Source organism: Epinephelus fuscoguttatus, linkage group LG5, assembly GCF_011397635.1.
Source record: "Epinephelus fuscoguttatus linkage group LG5, E.fuscoguttatus.final_Chr_v1".
NCBI lineage: Eukaryota > Metazoa > Chordata > Actinopteri > Perciformes > Serranidae > Epinephelus > Epinephelus fuscoguttatus.
Window position 1 is genome coordinate 862,732 of NC_064756.1, and position 24,934 is coordinate 887,665.

Sequence of the window (24,934 nt, forward strand, 5' to 3'; positions counted from 1 at the left end):
TTACCTATTATGTTGAAATGTTTACATTTGTTATAAATTTACACAAATGTCTGAAAATATGTTTTTACTTTGTCATTATGGGATATTTTATGTAGATTTCTTTAAAGAAAACTAAACTAATCAGTTTTAGAATAAGTCTGTAACATAACCAAATGTGGATAAAGTGAAGGGGTGTGAATACTTTCTGGTGGCACTGTATAAATGTTTTTCTTTGTCTTCCATCACTGGCTCTTTTCACACAGATAATACTGAGACACATCAGTCACCATCAGCTTCAGTAAAAGCAGCTGTAAACAGTGTGGATCAAAGTTTTCTGATGAAATGAATAAAAAATAAAATGGCGGTGTGTCGGTGTTCCCGGTCAGGCGCTCTGTGGACTGCTAAACCCGCTCGGTGTGACGTGTAGGACCTCCTCCTCCGACACACAGCAGCAGTAATGGCGGACTACGACACCTACGATGATCGGGACCGGCCCTACGGCAGCTTCGGCGGCAGCAGAGGGTGAGTGTCCGCCCCGCACCGCGGCATTGCCCGGTGGCTCAAACACAAACCGCGGCCGGACCGTCGCCGTGTTTCCCGCTGCTGTCCGCCCCGAGCCTCGGCGCAGGGTGACCAGGCCGCGGAGCTCGTCCCGCCCGGCGCTTGCTGAGCGGGACGGAGAGGAGCGAGCGAAGGCCCGGGACAGCAGCTGGGAAACACCGCGGTCCCGGAGCTAACAGGCTAACTGTTAGCAGGAGGCTAGCGCCACTGTCCGATCCATGTGGTGGGGCTCAGCCCGGAGCTCCGCGGTGAAATAACGGTTATCTGTGACGATGAGACGGCCCCGGGGAGAGGGGAGAGGCCGGTGGAGCGGGACAGGAGGCCGCAGCAGGTGGAGGTGGTGGCGGAGCTGCAGCTGCAGGCTGCCCGCATGGCTGCATCATGTGTCCGCAGCTGCAGATCCATCCACGTAGTTAGCAAACATGACGCTGGATGTCGATCAGGACTATTGGTTATTGATCAGTAATGGTGTGTGTGTGGCTGATACCAGATCAGGCTGCTCTGCTGTTTTACCTGTTTTCAGCTGAAGCAGAATGTGATGTGTTTTTTCAGGATGTCTGCAGCTGCTGTGGGAACTCTGGTTTCACCCACACTCACTTTAATTATTCACAAACACACACGAGTTGTGATCAATAACCTGAAACAGATTCACTGACCTGCAGGGATCAAACTATCAGTGTTGTATCAACGATCGATCATTGAATGATCTGATTTGTTAAACAGCAGGAAGCTGTAAAACTTGTTTATGGTGATGTCATCAGATTTGTCCAAAACCCAAACATCCAGTCTGTTGATTAACAACAGGAAAGATCACGATCATCAATATGTTATTGTTTCTAGTCTGTATTTGGCCCTGTATGAAGTAAACACATTAATTAAATAGATTAATCTCTGTTTATCAGGTGACATGAAAATATATCGAGGGTGTCACAGAGTTTAATAATTATGAGACATTATAGTATTAAAATGTCTGTCATAAGGAAACACAAATAAGTGTTAAACATGAAATAAAACCTGAAGTCTGAGGCCGAACTGTACGAGTGTTCCCAACGATATCTGTAAATATATGACGTCCAGTTTATTCAATGTTCCAAACTGGTCGTCAGCCGCCGTCATCACAGACAATGTTTTATTAATATACAGCCTTGTTTTTAAAAACAAATGATGTGTTAATTTGTAATCTGTAAACATGCAACACTTTCCACAAATACCAAAAAAAACAAACAATACAGCAAGTACACAAAATAATTACAAAAATAAATAAAATTATTTAGTGTGTGTAAAATATAAACACACAAGTGCAAGGAAAATCTACTCACTTTTTATTATCAATTTATTCAGTTTTATTGAATATTATAATCCATAATATTCCTCATTGTTATTAGTTGTCCGTATTCTTGACACTTTTATTGATATTTTCATGTTATGCTCATGTTTTATTTCTATATTCTATTTAACAAAAGAGTATGGAGATAAATTTGTCTCAGTGTGAACTGTGTGAGATCAACAGTCCTTCCACAAATACCAAAAGAAAAATATTTTTAAATATTTTGCAAGTATAAAACAAATCTGTAAATACACAAACACATCCCAAAAATAAAAAAAGAAAATTATAAAGTGTGCGTAAAATGAAAATCTGCAGCCGTAGAACTGAGATTGAAAAATAAAAGCTGTATTTACAGAGACCTAAGTTGTAAATGTCAGGAAAATATTCACAAACATTTTCATTTGTTTGTAAATTAATTAAATGTATTTACACATAAATTTTCATTCATTCATTCATTCATCTTCTAACCGCTTCATCCTCTTGAGGGTCGCGGGGGGGTGGAGCCTATCCCAGCTGACACTGGGTGAGAGGCAGGGTTCACCCTGGACAGGTCACCAGACTATCACAGGGCTGACACATAGAGACAGACAACCATTCACACTCACATTCACACCTACGGACAATTTAGAGTCACCAATTAACCTGCATGTCTTTGGACTGTGGGAGGAAGCCGGAGCACCTGGAGGAAACCCACGCTGACACAGGGAGAACATGTGGGAGCACCTGGAGGAAACCCACGCTGACACAGGGAGAACATGTCAGAGCACCTGGAGGAAACCCACGCTGACACGGGGAGAACATGTCAGAACACCTGGAGGAAACCCACGCTGACACGGGGAGAACATGTCAGAGCACCTGGAGGAAACCCACGCTGACACAGGGAGAACATGTGGGAGCACCTGGAGGAAACCCACGCTGACACAGGGAGAACATGTCAGAGCACCTGGAGGAAACCCACGCTGACACGGGGAGAACATGTCAGAACACCTGGAGGAAACCCACGCTGACACGGGGAGAACATGTCAGAGCACCTGGAGGAAACCCACGCTGACACGGGGAGAACATGTCAGAGCACCTGGAGGAAACCCACACTGACACAGGGAGAACATGTCAGAACACCTGGAGGAAACCCACGCTGACACGGGGAGAACATGTCAGAACACCTGGAGGAAACCCACGCTGACATGGGGAGAACATGTCAGAGCACCTGGAGGAAACCCACGCTGACACAGGGAGAACATGTGGGAGCACCTGGAGGAAACCCACGCTGACACGGGGAGAACATGTCAGAGCACCTGGAGGAAACCCACGCTGACACGGGGAGAACATGTCAGAGCACCTGGAGGAAACCCACGCTGACACGGGGAGAACATGTCAGAGCACCTGGAGGAAACCCACACTGACACAGGGAGAACATGCAAACTCCGCACAGAAGGGCTCCCACACCCGGGATCGAACCGGGAACCCTCTTGCTGTGAGGCGAGAGTGCTAACCACCACACCACCGTGCCGCCCCACATAAATTTTAATTTGTGTAATTAGTGTCTATCTGTTTTATATTTGCAAACATTTTTTTGAGGTTTATATTTCTATGATTCAAACAGAGCTGCGATTAAATCCAGTGGTGGAAAGTAAAAAACATTTACTCAACTAATTAAGTATGAATCTGAGGTACTTTTACTTTACTTGAGTATTTTAATCTCATGCCACTTTCTACTTTTACTCCACTGCAGTTATTTGACAGAAAACACTTTTACAAACATCTGCAAATACAGAAAAGCACAGAAAAGCATCTGAAACAATTAGTTGATTGATTTGGAAACTAAACTTAAAATAGCTTATTAAATTAAATTTAATTAATTAAATTAGATTTTGATTTATTAAGTTGATCAAAACATTTTCACATTGAGTACTTTTGCTTTTAATACTTGAATACATTCTCCTGATTTGTTCTTTGCTGCAGTCACATTTTCAAAGCAGGTCTTTCACTGGAGTATTTTCACAGTGTGGTATTAGTACTTTTACTGCAGTGAAGGATCCGAATACTTCCTGCAGCACCGACTGAATAATATTCTGAACAGAGACGATTCTTTTCATTATTGATCGATCTGTTGATTATTGAACGGTTTGGTTTCTCAGCTGTTAAAGATTAATGAAGGTGATGTCTGCACATATCTTGTTTTGTCTGACCCATCAGTCCAAAGATACTTTTACGTTCATCCATGACGAGTCAGAGGCCTGAACTGGAGAAGATTTGGCTTTTTGTTTTTGTCATTTCAGATATTGAAACTTATTTGCACACAACCAAAGCAGATGTTTCAGCTCAGGTCACAACATGGCCGACAGAGCGCTGCCTCCAACTGAACGTCTCTGAAACAGTCGGCATGTTTTTCAGACCTGTTACTGATCCTCATGAACCTGTGACAAGTGAACAACTGCAGCTCAGGAGTAAAATCACACGTCTTTCTAACCTTTAGTTTAAGTCACATTTAAAAAGAAACTGTAAAAAGGTCGATTCAGTCCTGCAAAATGTTTAGAAATCACACGTCTACAGAGGCCGCCAATATGGAACGCCGAATGGACCCAAACGTCTAATTTGTCATCCGTCTTAAAACATCAAATTTGTACCTCAGAAGACGACAGAAAATGGCGCGTTAAAACGTCAATTTTTAAAGTCTTAAGATGTTTGGTCCGTTGCTATTGGTTGGCATCAACATATCCACCCCCTTTTGATGTAAGGCTTCCATGCTCCGCCCCCTTTTGATGTGAGCTCCACCCCCTTTTGATGTAAGGCTTCCATGCTCCACCCCCTTTTGATGTGAGCTCCACCTCCTTTTGATGTGAGGCTTCCATGCTCCACCCCCTTTTGATGTGAGCTCCACCTCCTTTTGATGTAAGGCTTCCATGCTCCACCCCCTTTTGATGTGAGCTCCACCCCCTTTTGATGTGAGGCTTCCATGCTCCACCCCCTTTTGATGTAAGGCTTCCATGCTCCACCCCCTTTTGATGTGAGCTCCACCTCCTTTTGATGTGAGGCTTCCATGCTCCACCCCCTTTTGATGTGAGCTCCACCTCCTTTTGATGTAAGGCTTCCATGCTCCACCCCCTTTTGATGTGAGCTCCACCCCCTTTTAATGTGAGGCTTCCATGCTCCACCCCCTTTTGATGTGAGCTCCACCTCCTTTTGATGTGAGGCTTCCATGCTCCACCCCCTTTTGATGTAAGGCTTCCATACTCCACACCCTTTTGATGTGAGCTCCACCTCCTTTTGATGTGAGGCTTCCATGCTCCACCCCCTTTTGATGTAAGGCTTCCATGCTCCACCCCCTTTTGATGTGAGCTCCACCCCCTTTTGATGTGAGGCTTCCATGCTCCACCCCCTTTTGATATGAGGCTTCCATGCTCCACCCCCTTTTGATGTGAGCTCCACCTCCTTTTGATGTGAGGCTTCCATGCTCCACCCCCTTTTGATGTGAGCTCCACCTCCTTTTGATGTGAGGCTTCCATGCTCCACCTCCTTTTGATGTGAGGCTTCCATACTCCACCCCCTTTTGATGTAAGGCTTCCATACTCCACCCCCTTTTGATGTAAGGCTTCCATACTCCACCCCCTTTTGATGTGAGGCTTCCATACTCCACCCCCTTTTGATGTGAGCTCCACCCCCTTTTGATGTGAGGCTTCCATGCTCCACCCCCTTTTGATGTGAGCTCCACCTCCTTTTGATGTGAGGCTTCCATGCTCCACCTCCTTTTGATGTGAGGCTTCCATACTCCACCCCCTTTTGATGTAAGGCTTCCATACTCCACCCCCTTTTGATGTGAGGCTTCCATACTCCACCCCCTTTTGATGTGAGGCTTCCATACTCCACCCCCTTTTGATGTGAGCTCCACCCCCTTTTGATGTAAGGCTTCCATGCTCCACCCCCTTTTGATGTGAGCTCCACCTCCTTTTGATGTGAGGCTTCCATGCTCCACCCCCTTTTGATGTGAGCTCCACCTCCTTTTGATGTGAGGCTTCCATGCTCCACCCCCTTTTGACGTAAGGCTTCCATGCTCCACCCCCTTTTGACGTAAGGCTTCCATGCTCCACCCCCTTTTGACGTAAGGCTTCCATGCTCCACCCCCTTTTGATGTGAGCTCCACACCCTTTTGACGTAAGGCTTCATGCTCCACCTCCTTTTGACGTAGCGGCTGCGTTGGGCTGCACGTATGCCTTCGTTGTGGTCATGTGGTCTCTAGGTAGAGGGTACGTTTTGCCTATGTACCTGTGACGTGTCTTATGATCAGTATTTGGGACAGTCCATTTCTATGAAGGGGGTGTGCTGGTAATTTTGAACTCTGGTGGCTGAGGAGAGCGAGGAATGGCGTTCAGAAACTTTGCGTCCAGTTTTAAAATTAGGAGAAGAGAATGGGAGGATGATGCTGGCAGAGTGAACTGTCACTGTAGCCTAAACGCTGATAAGTAGGCCTAATATTATTTCTTATCAACCTCAGTTCAAAGGCTGCAAGGTAGGTTGAGAGGGAATTGTTTTCTCCGTTGCAAAGATTCTTGTATTTAGGCCCTCAGAAATAGACGAGGTGTTAGCACCTAGGGAAGAGCAAACGATCAAAATTCATTATCATCAAAAAAATTAACGATCAGTTATTGATTAATTGATAAGCAAGTATTTCAAAAGAGAGAAAACAGAAGAGTTCAGTGCAGACTGTCATTGCAAGACAGCGCAGCTGTTCCAGTTTTGAGCTTCAACCCCCCCCCAGGCCAAAGAGGAAGAATGACGCACATGCACAGTTCACCCCTGCGTGTTTACAACCGTTGCCAGCCAGAGTTACAGGCTTCAGTTTTCAGCAAAACCTCCGTCTGTCAATGGCGTAGTGTTTTCAGAGGCCTCAAGGGAAGCTGCCCAGGCTTTGGAGAGCGATGAGAGCCTCCGTCTGTTTCTGATTTTCTGCCTGGTATAGGTCCGGCGGGGGGTCTCAGCATTGTAGGGGAAACACTGCGACTATCGAGCACAATTATTTGTGATCGATCAAAATCCTTAACAATCGATCATTGATGATCGAAAATTGATGCCCATCTCTAGTAGCACCCAATTAAATTGACGTGTTAACACGACATTTTCTGTAGTCTAAAGAAGTACAAATTTGACGTCTTAAGACGGACGTTGAATTAGAAGTTTTGGTCCATTTGGTGTTCCATACGCCAACATGTTTCTACACTCATCTGAATTACTGTGTAACGAGCTGGTCACAGGCCGACAGCTGCCTGACCACAGCGGGCTGAAACCACTGGAGTCATTACAGTCAGGCACAACTCTAAAAACCAAAGCTCCTCCATCACGTTAAAGATGATCAGATTTTAAGTTGAGACGACTTCATGCTAGGGCTGCTCGATTAATCAAATTAGAATCTAGATTACGATTTGGGCTTCCAATGATTATGAAAACAAAATAATCGGCATAAAACGATTATGCACTTCTTGTCAGTTTAGTCGGAAGCAGCGCATGCGCAATACTTCCCCCTCCCCTCCTCTCCTCTGTTCACTCCAAGAGCCAGTGACGTAGGTGAACTACGAATAACATGAGGGACAGGTGATCGCCGAAGATTTCAACAACAGCGTGCTAAAATGGCAGAGCAAGAGAGGTTGGTTTGTGTGTGTGTGTGTGTGTGTGTGTGTGTGTGTATGCATGCGCGCATCGGGGCCGAACTCCGCCATGTGCAATACAGAGAGCAGAGGAGAATTGTAAACGCGTGACCATGTAGAGACGGAAATGACATGCCGTCGTGTAAACAATAAAGTCATCACGTGCGCGGCACAGGAGTGTAAATCACCAGCTTCATCACGATACGATATTATATTGATTTGTTTGGATGACCATAGGATGTTTGCCAATATCACAAAGTCTGTCACGATACGATTTTGATACGATTCGATTCAGGAGCCTGCGATCGATGTGACGTGATATCATATGCCCATCTAACACAATCATTTACATCAGCTCACAAAAACAACTAGAACATGATTTGACCATTTTATTTCTGAGCTCTGTTTGTTGTTTGAGTGGAGGCGCACTTGTAAATGTGTGTCTTTAAGATGACGATATGCATCGATATCATCGGATCGTTAATCAATGAATCGATGCATCGTTACACCCCTTGTAAATAACAAATTCAAGCACTTGAATAGGCCGTTTATTCTTTATTCCACTGAGTTAGACACATTTTGTTGGTCAGTCGTTAAAGCGGGAGCAAGTTTTACACACATCACACGTGTGCATCCCAATGACGATGCTTTAAAGATTTATCGTTAAGGCCGAGTTCCGTCTTTCTGCTTCGTAAAATATTTTAGATCAAACACATTTGTTTTCCTCACACTGACTTCACAGTCTCAAACAAACTCACACAATGTTTGGTGTCAAAAGATAAAACTCTCCACGTCCACACGCTCAAATGAAGTCAAACTGTATAAACGTGTCCTCGTCCTGTTCTCGTGACTTTTAAAGAAATATAATTCCATGTTCTCAGGGACAGAAGAAGAAACAAAGCAGTTAATCAGTTTCCACATTACAAATGAGTCTCCACAGTAAAAAGAGGAACGAGGAGGGATGGGAGTTAGAGCCCAGATTAATGAATGAAGTTCATCTATGGATGAGTGAACTGTGAACAAGTTAATGACTGTGATGACGCTGCACTGTCACGCTTATCTGACTTATTCCAGTTTATTTTTCATTGAACTCATTTTAATTCATATTTGAATATTTCTTGCTCCTCTTATCCTGAGAGACAGGACAGCGGCGCAAGCAAAGCGTCTGTCGGTATCCATGGTTACACCTGCTTCCTTCCTCCTGTAGCGTGGCGAGGGCGTCCCATGCTTTGCCTTCTCTTCCAGACACTTAATCAGGAGTGCCCTCCGCAGCTGCCAGTTTAACTTGACTTGGAGTGACACTCGGTAGTGAAGTGGTGGTGGGCAGGGACTGGTTTGGGATTGGGCCCTGGAGTCTGAGGTGTTATCTACCCTGTGTATCAGTGTCCCATGATCCTCTCTGTCTCCTCCCCCTCAGGCCCCGTGGAGGTGGCGGCGGCGGCTCCGGAGGCCCCCGGAGGCAGAAAGAGCTGCCGACAGAGCCGCCGTTCACGGCGTATGTGGGAAACCTGCCGTTCAACACGGTGCAGGGCGACATCGACATCATCTTCAAAGAGCTCAACATCCGCAGCATCCGATTGGTCCGAGACAAAGACACAGACAAGTTCAAAGGTCAGCAGCCCATTGGAGGATGTCCCACTGTGTGTCCTCACTGTGTCTCCTCACTGTGTGTCCTCACAGTGTGTCCTCACAGTGTCCCCACACTTTGTCTCCTCACTGTGTGTCCTCACTGTGTGTCCTCACAGTGTGTCCTCACAGTGTCCCCACACTTTGTCTCCTCACTGTGTCTCCTCACTGTGTCTCCTCACTGTGTGTCCTCACAGTGTCCCCACACTTTGTCTCCTCACTGTGTGTCCTCACAGTGTCCCCACACTTTGTCTCCTCACTGTGTGTCCTCACAGTGTCCCCACACTTTGTCTCCTCACTGTGTGTCCTCACAGTGTCCCCACACTTTGTCTCCTCACTGTGTGTCCTCACTGTGTCTCCTCACTGTGTCTCCTCACTGTGTGTCCTCACAGTGTCCCCACACTTTGTCTCCTCACTGTGTGTCCTCACTGTGTGTCCTCACTGTGTCTCCTCACTGTGTCTCCTCACTGTGTGTCCTCACTGTGTCTCCTCACTGTGTGTCCTCACTGTGTCTCCTCACTGTGTCTCCTCACTGTGTCTCCTCACTGTGTCTCCTCACTGTGTGTCCTCACTGTGTCTCCTCACTGTGTCTCCTCACTGTGTGTCCTCACTGTGTCTCTTCACTGTGTGTCCTCACTGTGTGTCCTCACTGTGTCTCCTCACTGTGTGTCCTCACAGTGTCCCCTCACTGTGTCTCCTCACTGTGTCTCCTCACTGTGTGTCCTCACTGTGTGTCCTCACTGTGTCTCCTCACTGTGTCTCCTCACTGTGTCTCTTCACTGTGTGTCCTCACTGTGTCTCTTCACTGTGTGTCCTCACTGCGTCTCCTCACTGTGTGTCCTCACAGTGTCTCTTCACTGTGTGTCCTCACTGTGTCTCTTCACTGTGTGTCCTCACTGCGTCTCCTCACTGTCTCTCCTCACTGTGTCCCCTCACTGTGTCTCTTCACTGTGTGTCCTCACTGCGTCTCCTCACTGTGTGTCCTCACTGCGTCTCCTCACTGTGTCTCCTCACTGTGTCTCTTCACTGTGTCTCCTCACTGTGTCTCCTCACTGTGTGTCCTCACTGTGTCTCCTCACTGTGTCTCTTCACTGCGTCCCCTCACTGTGTCCCCTCACTGTGTCTCCTCACTGTGTCTCCTCACTGTGTCCCCTCACTGTGTCTCCTCACTGTGTCTCCTCACTGTGTCTCCTCACTGTGTCTCTTCACTGTGTCTCCTCATTGTGTCTCCTCACTGTGTGTCCTCACTGTGTCTCCTCACTGTGTCTCTTCACTGTGTCCCCTCACTGTGTCCCCTCACTGTGTCTCCTCACTGTGTCTCCTCACTGTGTGCCCTCACAGTGTCTCTTCACTGTGTGTCCTCACTGTGTGTCCTCACTGCGTCTCCTCACTGTGTGTCCTCACTGTGTCTCCTCACTGTGTCTCCTCACTGTGTGCCCTCACAGTGTCTCTTCACTGTGTGTCCTCACTGTGTGTCCTCACTGCGTCTCCTCACTGTGTGTCCTCACTGTGTCTCCTCACTGTGTCCCCTCACTGTGTGCCCTCACAGTGTCTCTTCACTGTGTGCCCTCACAGTGTCTCTTCACTGTGTGTCCTCACTGTGTGTCCTCACTGCGTCTCCTCACTGTGTGTCCTCACTGTGTCTCCTCACTGTGTCTCCTCACTGTGTGTCCTCACTGTGTCTCTTCACTGTGTGTCCTCACTGTGTCTCTTCACTGTGTGTCCTCACTGTGTCTCTTCACTGTGTGTCCTCACTGTGTCTCTTCACTGTGTGTCCTCACTGTGTCTCTTCACTGTGTGTCTTCCCTGCGTCTCCTCACTGTGTGTCCTCATTGTGTCTCCTCACAGTGTCTCTTCACTGTGTGTCCTCACTGTGTGTCCTCACTGTGTGTCCTCACTGCGTCTCCTCACTGTGTCTCCTCATTATGTCTCTTCACTGTGTGTCCTCACTGCGTCTCCTCACTGTGTCTCCTCACTGTGTCTCTTCACTGTGTGTCCTCACAGTGTCTCTTCACTGTGTCTCCTCACTGTGTCTCCTCACTGTGTGTCTTCCCTGTGTCTCTTCCCTGTGTCTCCTCACTGTGTGTCTTCACTGTGTCTCCTCACTGTGTGTCTTCACTGTGTCTCCTCACTGTGTGTCTTCCCTGTTTCTCTTCCCTGTGTCTCCTCACTGTGTCTCTTCACTGTGTGTCTTCACTGTGTCTCCTCACTGTGTCTCTTCACTGTGTGTCTTCCCTGTGTCTCTTCACTGTGTCTCCTCACTGTGTCTCTTCACTGTGTGTCTTCACTGTGTCTCCTCACTGTGTGTCCTCACCGTGTCTCCTCACTGCGTCTTCTCACTGTGTGTCCTCACTGTGTCTCCTCACTGTGTGTCCTCACTGTGTGTCCTCACTGTGTGTCCTCACTGTGTCTCCTCACTGTGTCTCCTCACTGTGTGTCCTCACTGTGTCTCCTCACTGTGTCTCTTCACTGTGTCTCCTCACTGTGTGTCCTCACTGTGTCTCCTCACTGTGTCTCCTCACTGTGTCTCTTCACTGTGTCTCCTCATTGTGTCTCCTCACTGTGTCTCTTCACTGTGTGTCCTCATTGTGTCTCCTCACTGTGTGTCTTCCCTGTGTCTCTTCACTGTGTGTCCTCACTGTGTCTCTTCACTGTGTGTCCTCACTGTGTCTCTTCACTGTGTGTCCTCACTGCGTCTCCTCACTGTGTCTCCTCACTGTGTGTCCTCACTGTGTCTCCTTACTGTGTCTCCTCACTGTGTCTCTTCACTGTGTCTCCTCATTGTGTCTCTTCACTGTGTCTCTTCACTGTGTCTCCTCACTGTGTCTCCTCACTGTGTCTCCTCACTGTGTCTCTTCACTGTGTGTCCTCATTGTGTCTCCTCACTGTGTGTCCTCACTGTGTCTCTTCACTGTGTCTCCTCATTGTGTCTCCTCACTGTGTCTCCTCACTGTGTCTCCTCACTGTGTCTCCTCACTGTGTCTCTTCACTGTGTGTCCTCATTGTGTCTCCTCACTGTGTGTCCTCACTGTGTCTCCTCACTGTGTCTCCTCACTGTGTCTCTTCACTGTGTCTCCTCACTGTGTCTCCTCACTGTGTCTCCTCACTGTCCTCTCTGTCTCTTTCAGGGTTTTGTTATGTGGAGTTTGAAGATTTGGAGTCTCTAAAAGAAGCGTTGACGTATGACGGAGCTGTGAGTATCTGAGTCTTCACTACTTGTGTGACGGCGGTAGCTGTGGTTGGTGACATTCCATTTTTGGGTTGTCACTCAGTCCGTACGTACGTCTTATTCTCATGTGCGTGGTCTCTAAGTGAAGTTCTTCAAATTTGGCACAGCTGTCATTTTGAGTAAAGGATGAACTGATTAGAATTTGGTGGTCAAAGATCACTGTGATGTTTTGTTTGTCTAAGTCTTGTGAACGCAATATCTAAAAAAAAATCCATGAGGGAATTTCTCCAATTTGCATATACAAATATGAGACAAATATGCAAACTGTTTCCTTTGAGTTAACAATGAACTAGGGCTGTCAAAAGTGTTGATACTCTGAAAAGTATTGATGCTCAAACGCTGTATCCGGATACAATACTAATTTACAAAAGTATCGATACTAACAGTGCACGCCACCTCAGCGCCTGTCGGGTGCAGTGACGGGTCCGACGAACATGCGCTGTGCATGGCACAGATCCCTCGCTGCAACCCGGCTTGTTGTCGTCGCTGTGCATGCATGCACACATTTGTGTTGCTGTAATATGGCCAGCGCGGCTGCAGGAGGATCAGAGCAGCCAGTTTTGGTCAAAAATGATAAAGGAAAAAGCGCTCTTTGGAAATATTTAGTGAAGTGAACACAGCACGCTGCAGACGGCAGGTACAGCCCCTCCCCTCACTAGCAGCTGAGCAGCTGGTGTCGCCAGCATCAAACTAAAATATAACTTCTAACGTTAATGTGGGAGCTAAGCAGAAAACTTTATCAATCGTGCCCGTCTGTAACATTAATAGACAGTGTTAGTTTAACAGGACAACATAATTATGTGTGTCTGAAAGTTATGTTAACTGTAAAGTCACAGATTGAAGCTGAAAAAAACGTTTGGTTTCTCCCGTAACGCCTGGTTCTCTGACCACATAGTGAGGTAGAACCAGGAGCATCCTGAGCCTAAACTACCAACTCTGTTTGATCAGCAACGAAAATATGGTGCCAATTCACCAGAAGCACAGAAAATAAACAGAGCTGTAGATAAATACATTTGTATGGACAGATCTTGCTTCCTGTTGTTATTTATTTTGGGGGGATTTTTTGTTGTTATCATTGATGTTACTGTTCTGATCTTTATTTAAAAAATGACATGCCTCTTAATTTTTTGCTGCTGTATCGAAAATGGTATCAAGTATTGAATATTTTCCTGGGTATCGATATCGAGTTTGAAATTTTAGTATCGTGACAGCCCTACAATGAACTGATTAGAAATGGTGGTCAAAAGTCACTGTGATCCTGTTTTGTTTAATTTTGTGAACACGATCACTCAAGAATGCCACCAGGCAAGTTGTGACCTTGCATCTGTCTTATGTACATGAATGCAATATCAAGAACATCATTAGCACAATTCCTATTGTCATGAACGCGGTATCTACAGAACAAGTGAAGTTCTTCTAATTTGGCACAAATGTTCACTTTGAGCAAAGGATGAACTGATTAGAATTTGGTGGTCAAAGGTCACTTTGACCTTGTGTTTGTCTCATTCTCATGAACGCATTATCTCAAGACCTTCAGGGAATTTCCTCCTCTTTGGCACAAAAGTTCACTTTGAGCAAAGGAGGAACTGATTAGATCGTGGTGGTCAAAGGTCACTGTGACCTTGTTTTGTCTAATTTTGTGAACATGATTTCTCAAGAACATCATGACTGTGAGTGCCGTGTGACCTCTGCCCCCTGCAGCTTTTAGATCAGAGGTCACTGAGGGTGGACATCGCAGAGGGACGGAGACAAGAGCGAGGAGGAGGAGGCTTCGGCTTCAGGAAAGATGATGCCAGAGGTAGGAACACCAAAAACACAGCGACAGGATGTAGGTCACTAACCTGGTGCCTGTGTCAGAGAGCAGTTTCAACAAACTAGTCTTACCCTGAACTCTGAGTCCAAACCCTGAACTCTGAGTCTGACCATGTGTGTGTGTGTGTTTTAGTGTAACTGACGTTCTGTTGTTTCTCCTCCAAGTCTGAACGCTCCACACGGTTTACATCATACATTTGATTTAAATAAAGTTTGATTGACTGGATCTATAAATGTAGCTGTTGGTATTTGACTTGGAGGAGGAGGAGGACTCTTATCTTTCACTTTCCATCCTGTCATGTCCTCATCCTCACCTGCACCTCCCTCTGTCTGTAGCTGCTCCTCACACGCAGACAGGTAACACTCACCTCCTTCTCTCTAACGTCTGCTCTCTGATTGGCTGATGGACCACTAACAAGCTCCGCCTCTTCAGTGCTGTTCTTCCAGCTCCTTCCAGAAGGAGACGCCGCCTCGCCCTCCTCTGTTTCCTCCTCTCTCCTCTGTTCCTCCCCCTATTCCTCTTTTTCTCCTCCCCTCTCTCTCTCTCTCTGCTTTTCCTCTCTTCTTCTTCTCCTTCTTCTGTCTTCTTTTTTCCTCCCTTCTCCTCTTCTTCCTTTACCTCCTCTCCTCCTTTTCCTTCTCCTCTCTTTTTCTCCTCCCATATCTTTCCTCCTCTATCCTCTCTCTATTCCCTCTCCTTCCTCCTCTCCCCTCTTTCCTCCTCCACCTACTCCCCTTTCTTCCCCCATCCCCTCTCCTTCCTCCTCCTTTCCTCTGCTCCTCCTCATTTCTCTTTTTCTCCTACCCTCTCTCTTCTCTGCTTTTCTTCTCTTCCTCTCCTCCTCCTCCTCTTTCCTTCTCCTCCTCTCTTTTTCTCCTCCCCTCTCCCTCCTCCTCCCTCTGTCCTTCTTCACCTCCTCTTCCTGTCCTCTTCTCCTCCCCCCTCCCCCCTCTCTGTCGGTGTTAAACTCCCCCTGTCCTCTGCAGGACGAGGAGGTCCTCGAGGAGCGTCCAGAGGAGGACGGGACAGCCGTGAGGACTTCGAACATCAAGGAGGAGGAGGAGGAGGTGCGGTCAGAGAGTTCAGCAGCTCAGGTTGGACAGCGGCAGATCCCAGCCGACCAATCAGACGGCAGGACAGTGTCCCAGAGTCTAATGTTAATAATGGTCCTGCAGGTGGCGCCATTTGTTAAACAATCACCTGAACCAGCTCAGTTAAAGTACAGTGATTGGTTGTCGTTAAACTGCGGCACCACCTGCAGGTGAACCTTCTTCAGGAGTACGACGTCCTTTAAATCTGGTGATGTGTTTCAGTGTTGTGTTCAGGGCCATCGAAATATTTCAGTAAATATCGCATCAGTTTGTAGGACGGTCAAAATATTTAAAATGTCTATGTTACGTATCGATCCAGGACGTCCAATCACAGCGAGGCGTCCAGGTAAGAGCTTAGACGGCTCGTTAGCCTCCACCTCGTTAGCTAAAACAAACCAGACTGACACTAAAGCACAATAGAAACTCATGCTTAGCTAATGTTAGGCGCTGTTGACCTTTGACCCCATAGCCTGGCTCCACCTCCCGAAGCTGCTGGACCACAACCTGTTTGTTTGTTCCCATCATGCCGTTCACCTCAGCCATCTCATACTCACAGGTCACCTTACAGGTTCCAGGCGCTACAGGACACCTGACAGCAACTGTCTGTCGACTCACCTGTCGGTCTGTCCGCCCGTCTGTCTGTGCAGGTTATAGAGATGACGACTACATTGGAGGGCGGAGTCGAGGCGGTGGTGGTGGCAGCGGTCGCCCTGGTGAAAGAAGGGGAGGAGGTGGAGGACCCGGAGGTGCAGGACAGGGTCGATACAGAGAGGGAGCCCCCCGTGGAGGAACGACAGACTTCAGGGAACCGTCTGAAGGTGAAGCAACTTCCTGTCCGTCAGTCAGAGTTTGAGGCGTTAATTTATACATTCATGACGTTATTCTGTTGTATAATTCATGTTTGTTTAGTCGTCGTGTAAATCTAAAATCAGCACTATCATTACATACTATTCATGTGATTCTTGATTTAGTGATTTTGTCACGTGATTGTTAGATCAGTGATTTAGTCAGGTGGTTTTTTAAGTCTGCGATTTGGCCTGGTGATTCCTAAATCAGTTATTCATGTGGCTTTTAAATAGACGATTCTTAGATCAGTGATTTAGTCACACGATTCATAGATCAGTGATTTAGTCACATGGATCTTAGATCAGTGATTTAGTCACACGATTCATAGATCAGTGATTTAGTCACACGATTCATAGATCAGTGATTTAGTCACATGGATCTTAGATCAGTGATTTAGTCACACAATCCTTAGATCAGTGATTTAGTCACACGATTCATAGATCAGTGATTTAGTCACATGGATCTTAGATCAGTGATTTAGTCACACAATCCTTAGATCAGTGATTTAGTCACACAATCCTTAGATCAGTGATTTAGTCACACAATCCTTAGATCAGTGATTTAGTCATACGATTCTTAGATCGGTGATTTAGTCATACGATTCTTAGATCGGTGATTTAGTCACACGATTCTTAGATCGGTGATTTAGTCACACGATTCTTAGATCAGTGATTTAGTCACATGGTTCTTAGATCGGTGATTTAGTCACATGATTCTTAGATCAGTGTTTTCGTCACATGATTCTTAGGTTGGTGATTTAGCCACGTGATTCTTAGATCAGTGATTTAGTCACATGGATCTCAAATCAGTGATTTGGCCAGGTGATTGTTAAATCACAAAGGCAATTGCTAATTTGATGTTTAGGGTGAGAGATTGTTAAATTAGGGAATAAATCACGCAATTCTTTAATAATTGATAACAATAATTTAATAATTGATTCACCTGATTTTTTAATCTGATTTAGTCCAGTTAATTTTTAAATTAGTGATTTCGTCAGGTGAACATGAATTTAGTCTGGCGATTCTCAAACAAATTGGTGATTTTGTTGGGTGAATCTTAAAACAGTGATTTGTGACTCTTGATTTTTATTAGTTAATTTTTGTAAGTCAGCTCAGTTGTTGACAGTTGGGGCTCTTTGGCTAACATGACGACTTTAATCCTTTCAGTGGGTAAAAACTTCTTTTGTTTGTTTGTTTACAGAGGAGCGTGCACAGCGGCCTCGGCTGCAGCTGAAGCCTCGGACCGTAACTGAGCCGCTCAACCAGGTCGCCAACCCAAACTCTGCCATCTTCGGCGGAGCCAGGCCGCGAGAGGAGGTGATCCCCAGAGACAAACCTTAAGAGACTGAAGGCCATGAGGGCCAGAGGGAGGGGGGAGGGGGGGAGGGAGGAGGGGGAGGGATTAGGGAGGAGAGAGGGGGGGCGGGGGGCGGGGGGGTGAACAGATAGAGAACTTTAACAAAGATAAAGAAACGCCAACGGGATGAGTTTAAACGCCACAGTTAGCATTCCTTCCTGACAGACAGCGAGTGGACGCCGCCCTCCTCTTCTTCCCCTTCTTCTTCTTCTTGTTCTTCTTGTTCTTTTTCTTCTTCCTCTTCTTCCTCCTCTTCTTCTTCTTCCTGTTTGAGTTCAGTTTGAGCAGAATATTTATTCTTAGTCGGAATAAAGACGAACACACTCTGACACTGACGAATAATAACCCTGTAAACACAAACACAACGAGCAGCTTGTGAATGCATGTCCGATCTTTGGGTTTCTCTGCCCCCCCCCCCCCAAACATGTCAGCTTACTGTGATGTCATAGCTGCGTTGTCCTGTTGCCCCGCCCTCTGCTCCTCTGCCGCCAGGTCAAAGATCGCACGCCATTTACCCCAAGAGAAAGGCCCAGAGCTTAAAACCTGTCAAGTCATTTTGTTTGTGTTTTGTAGTCATCCAGCTGAAGCCACGCCCCCTCACCCTGATTGGTTAAATTGGACAAACTTTTTTTTTCGTTCTGTCTTTGTCATCGCTTGTTGCTTTGGTGACTCATCAGTCAGATTTTACAGCTTTTGATCAAAAGTCACGTTTCATATTTTTGCCCCGCTTTTTGCCCCGCTTTGTGTTTGTTGGTTTTATTCTGCATGTCCTTGTGTGTGGGCGGGGTTTCATCTGCGTTAGGACAGATTTACAGCTCTCTACAAGCTCCGCCCCCCACCAATACCTGCAGCACCTGATGGAAAAGTTTTTAAAGATAAAAAACGCTGATGTTGAGATTTCTGTTCCCATGATGCACTGCTGCTCGACGCCTCCGTAGGTGAAAACTGCGTTCACTGCGTTCAGGTCACGTGAAGAAAAAGGGAGAAAGTGATTTCCTAACAGAATACTGACTCTGCTGGAAACGATTTATTGTCGATAATCAAACATTTACCAAAAACACAAACAACAGAATCTGTTTTCATCGTTTCTGCTCCTGGAAACAGAAGCAAACTACAATCAGGGAATTGTGTCCCACAACCTGAACGCAACACGAGAGGGGCGTGGCCTACAGTTAAGGCTCCTCTGATTGGTTGTCTTGGGCCAAAGCAGAGTATGTTAGATGTTTCCTGATGATGCGATGGCGCATTTGTCGTTTTCCCACCCAATCAGATTAAAACATAAGACAATATCTGATTGGTCCGTTGATCCACACTGAAAACTTCACCTGAACTAGAGCTCCTTCTTTTCTTTTTCTCTTTCATCTCTGACTTCATTGTCTGTCTTACTCTATAAACTACTTTTTTAAAAAATGTTTCTACGATGAAGACAAATGTTTGATGACCGAACAGAAATTAAAAAATCTAAGAAAGAAAAATTAGCAAAGGAAAAAGAAAATAGGGGATAAAATGGTACTTTTCCTTTTCATCCGTTTCCTTTTTCTTCCTTCTTCTTTAAACTCCTGATTTTATCTGTACGATGAAGACAAGTGTTTGACGACTGAACAGAAATGTTGAGAAAAAAAATTGGGTTTATGGAAGCAAAGAAGAAATGATAAGAAAACAAGGGAAAAAGAAAACAGTAAAAAATGTTATCTTCCATCCCCAATATTATTTTGTTTCTTCTTCTTTCAATTAATGTTTTTGTCTTTTTTACGATAAAGGTAAGTGTTTGACGACCAAACAGAAATTCAAAATAATTTAGGAAAGAAAATCATGCATGGAAGGAAAGAAGAGTAAATACTAATTTAACAAGAAAAAAAGAAAAATCAGGCAAAAATGGTTCTTTTTCTCTTCATTGTAGAGACAAAAACAAGAGTTTAAAGAAGAAGAAAGAAGATGAAATCAGGGATGAAGACAAGTGTTTGATGACCGAACAGAAATTCATAAAACATTTAGGAAAGAAAATCAAGGTTCAAGGGAGGAAAGAAGAAACAGGGACAAAGAAAACAGGGAACCAGCATTTCTTTCTTACATTTTTTGTTTTTTATTCTGAAATAACTTTTCGATCTCTTTTCTTTGCCCTTTTTTTCCATTCTTATATTTCTGATCTCACTAACAGATGGTGGCGCTAACACTTTAGAAACACATTTTAAAGACAACACATGAAAGAGGTGAAGAAACCAGAAATAAAGAAAAGAAAGAAAAACATTTCATTTTCTTTTCTGTGTTTCCCCATCCCGATAGAAAAACAGTGTTCATGGAAGGAAGGAATGAAAGAACGTGGCAGAACAAGTCATAAAATATTAAACGACAAGTCATAGAAATGTTTTCTTTTTCCCTGTTATCCTTAATTTTATTTTTCCCTCCCTTTTGTTCCCTTTTTTCTTCATCTCCCCCCCTTGTTCCTCTTCCTCTGTCTTTGATTGCAGCACTGACTCATTTAACTCAGCAGCCCCATACACCCCCTGCCCCCCTCCCCGACCAGAAGGTGGCGCTAACACGTCGTCACCAGCAGGACAGAAGAAGTTTAAAGGTGTTTCGTGCTGTTGTTGTTGTTTCAGTGTACGTCTCTTGAAGCCGACCGCCACCGATAAAGTTTTGTAAAAAAAAAATAAAAATAAAAAATTGATAAAGTCCAAACGATTAGATCGAGCTTCGGTTTGTAGTTAAAACTTTTTTTTTTTTTTTTTTTTTTTTTTGCATTCCTTAATTTTCCTGTCTCGAAGCTGCTGCCACAGATGGAGGCGGAGACAGCAGACGTGGTCCAGGTGAATGTTTTCAGGTGCGTGTGGATCAGGCTGGATATCAGGTGAACAGGATTTAACCCTTCACTCGGTGGTCGGTTTCCGTCTGCGTCGCTTTGACAAAGTTTGTGTCGCTGATGAAACACTTTGTTTGTTCTCCCTGACATTTGCTTTACTGTATCATAGAATAAAAAACGGCTGTTTAACTTTTTCTTTTTGTTCATTTTTTTTTTCCTACACTGTTTATGGCAATAAAACTCTCATCACCGTACTTCAACTAGAATGTGTTTAATTTCAGGGTGGTGGGGGGGTCGAGTCAAGTCGGTTTGATTTTTATTTTTTCTTCCAAATGAAAAAATAAAGAATAAAGCTCGTTCTGTTTCTGCCTCTTTGTCTGTGTTGAACAAACTTTATGTCTCCTTCAGTATTTAACGTCACTGAATAACTCTGAGAAATGTTCGCTGACAGAACCACAACAAAGAGCTTTTTGTTTAGTTCTTTAAATCACATTTATTCCCTTCTGACAATCACATCTCCGTCCTCAAAGCTTCCCCCGATTCATGTTCTCATAACAAACAGAACCCCCAGATTATTACAGAACAGATTATATTATTATTTTTATTATTATTATTATTACATTATTAGTAGCAGATATCTTGAAAATGTTTGAACAATGGTTAACGTGTTTAAGTTTATGCACAAGAAAGGCAGGAGCTTAAAGCACTATCTTGACAGGAAACGCAGTGATGACATGATTAAAGACAACCACTTGTCGTGACACTATCCCGACAGGAAATGCAGCAACAACGTGATTAAAGACAACCACTTGTCGTGGCACTATCCCGACAGGAAACGCAGCGACAACGTGATTAAAGACAACCACTTGTCGTGGCACTATCCCGACAGGAAATGCAGCGACAACGTGATTAAAAACAACCACTTTCCGTGATACTCGCAAAAGGAAACGCAGCGACAACGTGATTAAAAACAACCACTTTCCATGATACTCGCAAAAGGAAACGCAGCGACAACGTGATTAAAAACAACCACTTTTCGTGACACTCGCAAAAGGAAACGCAGCGACAAGGTGATTAAAAACAACCACTTTTCGTGACACTATCGCGACAGGAAACGCAGCGACAACGTGATTAAAGACAACAATTTTAAGTGACACTATCGCGACAGGAAACGCAGAGACAACGTGATTAAAAACAACCACTTTTCGTGACACTATCGCAACAGGAAACGCAGCGACAACGTGATTAAAGACAACAATTTTAAGTGACACTATCGCGACAGGAAACGCAGCGACAACGTGATTAAAAACAACTACTTTTTGTGACACTATCCCGACAGGAAACGCAGCGACAATGTGATTAAAGACAACCACATGGCGTGGCGCTATCCCGACAGGAAACACAGCGACAACGTGATTAAAGACAACAATTTTAAGTGACACTATCGCGACAGGAAACGCAGCGACAATGTGATTAAAGACAACCACGTGGCGTGACACTATCCCGACAGGAAACGCAGCGACAACGTGATTAAAAACAACCACTTTTCGTGACACTATCGCGACAGGAAACGCAGCGACAATGTGATTAAAGACAACCACGTGGCGTGGCACTATCCCGACAGGAAACACAGCGACAACGTGATTAAAGACAACAATTTTAAGTGACACTATCGCGACAGGAAACGCAGCGACAACGTGATTAAAAACAACCACTTTTCGTGACACTATCGCGACAGGAAACGCAGCGACAACGTGATTAAAAACAACCACTTTTCGTGACACTATCGCGACAGGAAACGCAGAGACAACGTGATTAAAAACAACCACTTTTCGTGACACTATCGCGACAGGAAACGCAGCGACAACGTGATTAAAGACAACAATTTTAAGTGACACTATCGCGACAGGAAACGCAGCGACAACGTGATTAAAAACAACCACTTTTCGTGACACTATCGCGACAGGAAACGCAGCGACAACGTGATTAAAAACAACCACTTTTCGTGACACTATCGCGACAGGAAACGCAGCGACAACGTGATTAAAAACAACCACTTTTCGTGACACTATCGCGACAGGAAACGCAGCGACAATGTGATTAAAGACAACAATTTTAAGTGACACTATCGCGACAGGAAACGCAGCGACAACGTGATTAAAAACAACCACTTTTTAGTGACACTATCGCGACAGGAAACGATGGCGACAATGTGATTAAAAACAACCACTTTTCGTGACACTATCGCAACAGGAAACGCAGCGACAACGTGATTAAAAACAACCACTTTTCGTGACACTATCGCGACAGGAAACGCAGCGACAACGTGATTAAAGACAACAATTTTAAGTGACACTATCGCGACAGGAAACGCAGCGACAATGTGATTAAAGACAACCACGTGGCGTGACACTATCCCGACAGGAAACGCAGCGACAACGTGATTAAAAACAACAACAAAACTAGACACTATCGCGACAGGAAACGCAGCGACAACGTGATTAAAGACAACAATTTTAAGTGACACTATCCCGACAGGAAACACAGCGACAACGTGACTAAAAACAACCACTTTTCGTGACACTATCGCGACAGGAAACGCAGCGACAATGTGATTAAAGACAACCACGTGGCGTGGCACTATCCCGACAGGAAACACAGCGACAACGTGATTAAAGACAACAATTTTAAGTGACACTATCGCGACAGGAAACGCAGAGACAACGTGATTAAAAACAACCACTTTTCGTGACACTATCGCGACAGGAAACGCAGCGACAACGTGATTAAAAACAACCACTTTTCGTGACACTATCGCGACAGGAAACGCAGCGACAATGTGATTAAAGACAACCACGTGGCGTGGCACTATCCCGACAGGAAACGCAGCGACAACGTGACAAAAAACAACCATTTTAAGTGGCGCTATCCCATTATCCTGAACATCTGAGCTGCTGGTGATAATCAACCTCATTGATCGGACTTTTGTTGTTGAAGAAGCTCTGACTGTGAACAAAGTTTATAATTTTAGTTTTGACACTATCGCGACAGGAAACGAGAGACGCGTGATTAAAAACAACCACTTTTCGTGACACTATCGCGACGGGCAGCGACAGCGTGATTAAAAACAACCACTTTGTGACACTATCGCGACAGAGCTGGCGACAACGTGATTAAAAACAACCACTTTTCGTGACACTATCGCGACAGGAAACGCAGCAACAATGTGATTAAAGACAACCACGTGGCGTGGCACTATCCCGACAGGAAACGCAGCGACAATGTGATTAAAGACAACCACGTGGCGTGGCACTATCCCGACAGGAAACGCAGCGACAACGTGACTAAAAACAACCACTTTTCGTGACACTATCGCGACAGGAAACGCAGCGACAACGTGACTAAAAACAACCACTTTTCGTGACACTATCCCGACAGGAAACGCAGCGACAATGTGATTAAAGACAACCACGTGGCGTGGCACTATCCCGACAGGAAACGCAGCGACAACGTGATTAAAAACAACCACTTTTCGTGACACTATCGCGACAGGAAATGCAGCGACAACGTGATTAAAAACAACCACTTTTCGTGACACTATCGCGTTTGAGGACGCTGGGACAGTCTGTGATTAAAGACAACCACGTGGCGTGACACTATCCCGACAGGAATCGCGGCGACGCGTGATTAAAAACAACCACTTTTCGTGACACTATCGCGACAGGACGCAGCGACAATGTGATTGACAACCACGTGGCGTGGCACTATCCCGACAGGAAACACAGCGACAACGTGATTAAAGACAACAATTTTAAGTGACACTATCGCGACAGGAAACGCAGAGACAACGTGATTAAAAACAACCACTTTTCGTGACACTATCGCAACAGGAAACGCAGCGACAACGTGATTAAAAACAACCACTTTTCGTGACACTATCGCGACAGGAAACGTAGCGACAATGTGATTAAAGACAACCACATGGTGTGGCACTATCCCGACAGGAAACACAGCGACAACGTGACTAAAAACAACCATTTTAAGTGGCGCTATCCCGACAGGAAACGCAGCGACAACGTGACGAAAAACAACCATTTTAAGTGGCGTTATCCCATTATCCTGAACATCTGAGCTGCTGGTGATAATCAACCTCATTGATCGGACTTTTGTTGTTGAAGAAGCTCTGACTGTGAACAAAGTTTATAATTTTAGTTTTAAAGAATTCAAATAAGTTTTCAAGGTAAAATATGAAATATGAAGTGTTCAGATATATTTCACACTTTATTTACTCTCCTGTGAGTCCTCATGATGACGTCACATTTTGTGTCTTCTGCTCCCAAAACTTTATTCTGCTTCACTCATACCCGTTGTCCATCATTTGTGCACACTTTCTGTCCCATCCAGTGGCAGTGAGACCACATTACACTGACCATGTAAAAACAAGATGGCCGCTAGCTCAACCAGTCTGCAACTGATCCCGAGACAAAAGTGGACAAAGCCCAAAACCTGATTATACTTTATGGTTCAAAAGTTTTATGGGTAATATTTATTATCGTATCTTGTGAAGACATTAGAACTTTATTATCGTCTGGTCTGAGGACGTTGGGACTTTATTGTCGTCTGGTTTGAGGACGTTGGGACTTTATTGTCGTCTGGTTTGAGGACGT

The 24,934-nt window shown here is 45.1% G+C and overlaps 1 protein-coding gene across 4 annotated transcripts; it reads left to right on the forward strand.

The window, feature by feature from the left end:
* Positions 1-345: 345 nt before the first annotated feature.
* eif4h (eukaryotic translation initiation factor 4h) lies at positions 346-20,624 on the forward strand. Of its 4 annotated transcripts, XM_049575547.1 has the most exons (8): positions 346-501; positions 8,924-9,117; positions 12,261-12,325; positions 14,063-14,159; positions 15,161-15,268; positions 15,913-16,083; positions 17,312-17,427; positions 19,936-20,624. In XM_049575547.1, the coding sequence occupies exons 1-8, from the start codon at positions 437-439 to the stop codon at positions 19,939-19,941; spliced, it is 822 nt and encodes a 273-aa protein (XP_049431504.1). In that variant the 5' UTR covers positions 346-436; the 3' UTR covers positions 19,942-20,624. The 4 variants fall into 4 exon arrangements, with proteins under 4 accessions (XP_049431504.1, XP_049431503.1, XP_049431505.1 ...); XM_049575546.1 differs by having other exon boundaries at positions 17,312-19,989; XM_049575548.1 differs by having other exon boundaries at positions 15,161-15,241; positions 17,312-19,989.
* The last annotated feature ends 4,310 nt before the right edge of the window (positions 20,625-24,934 follow it).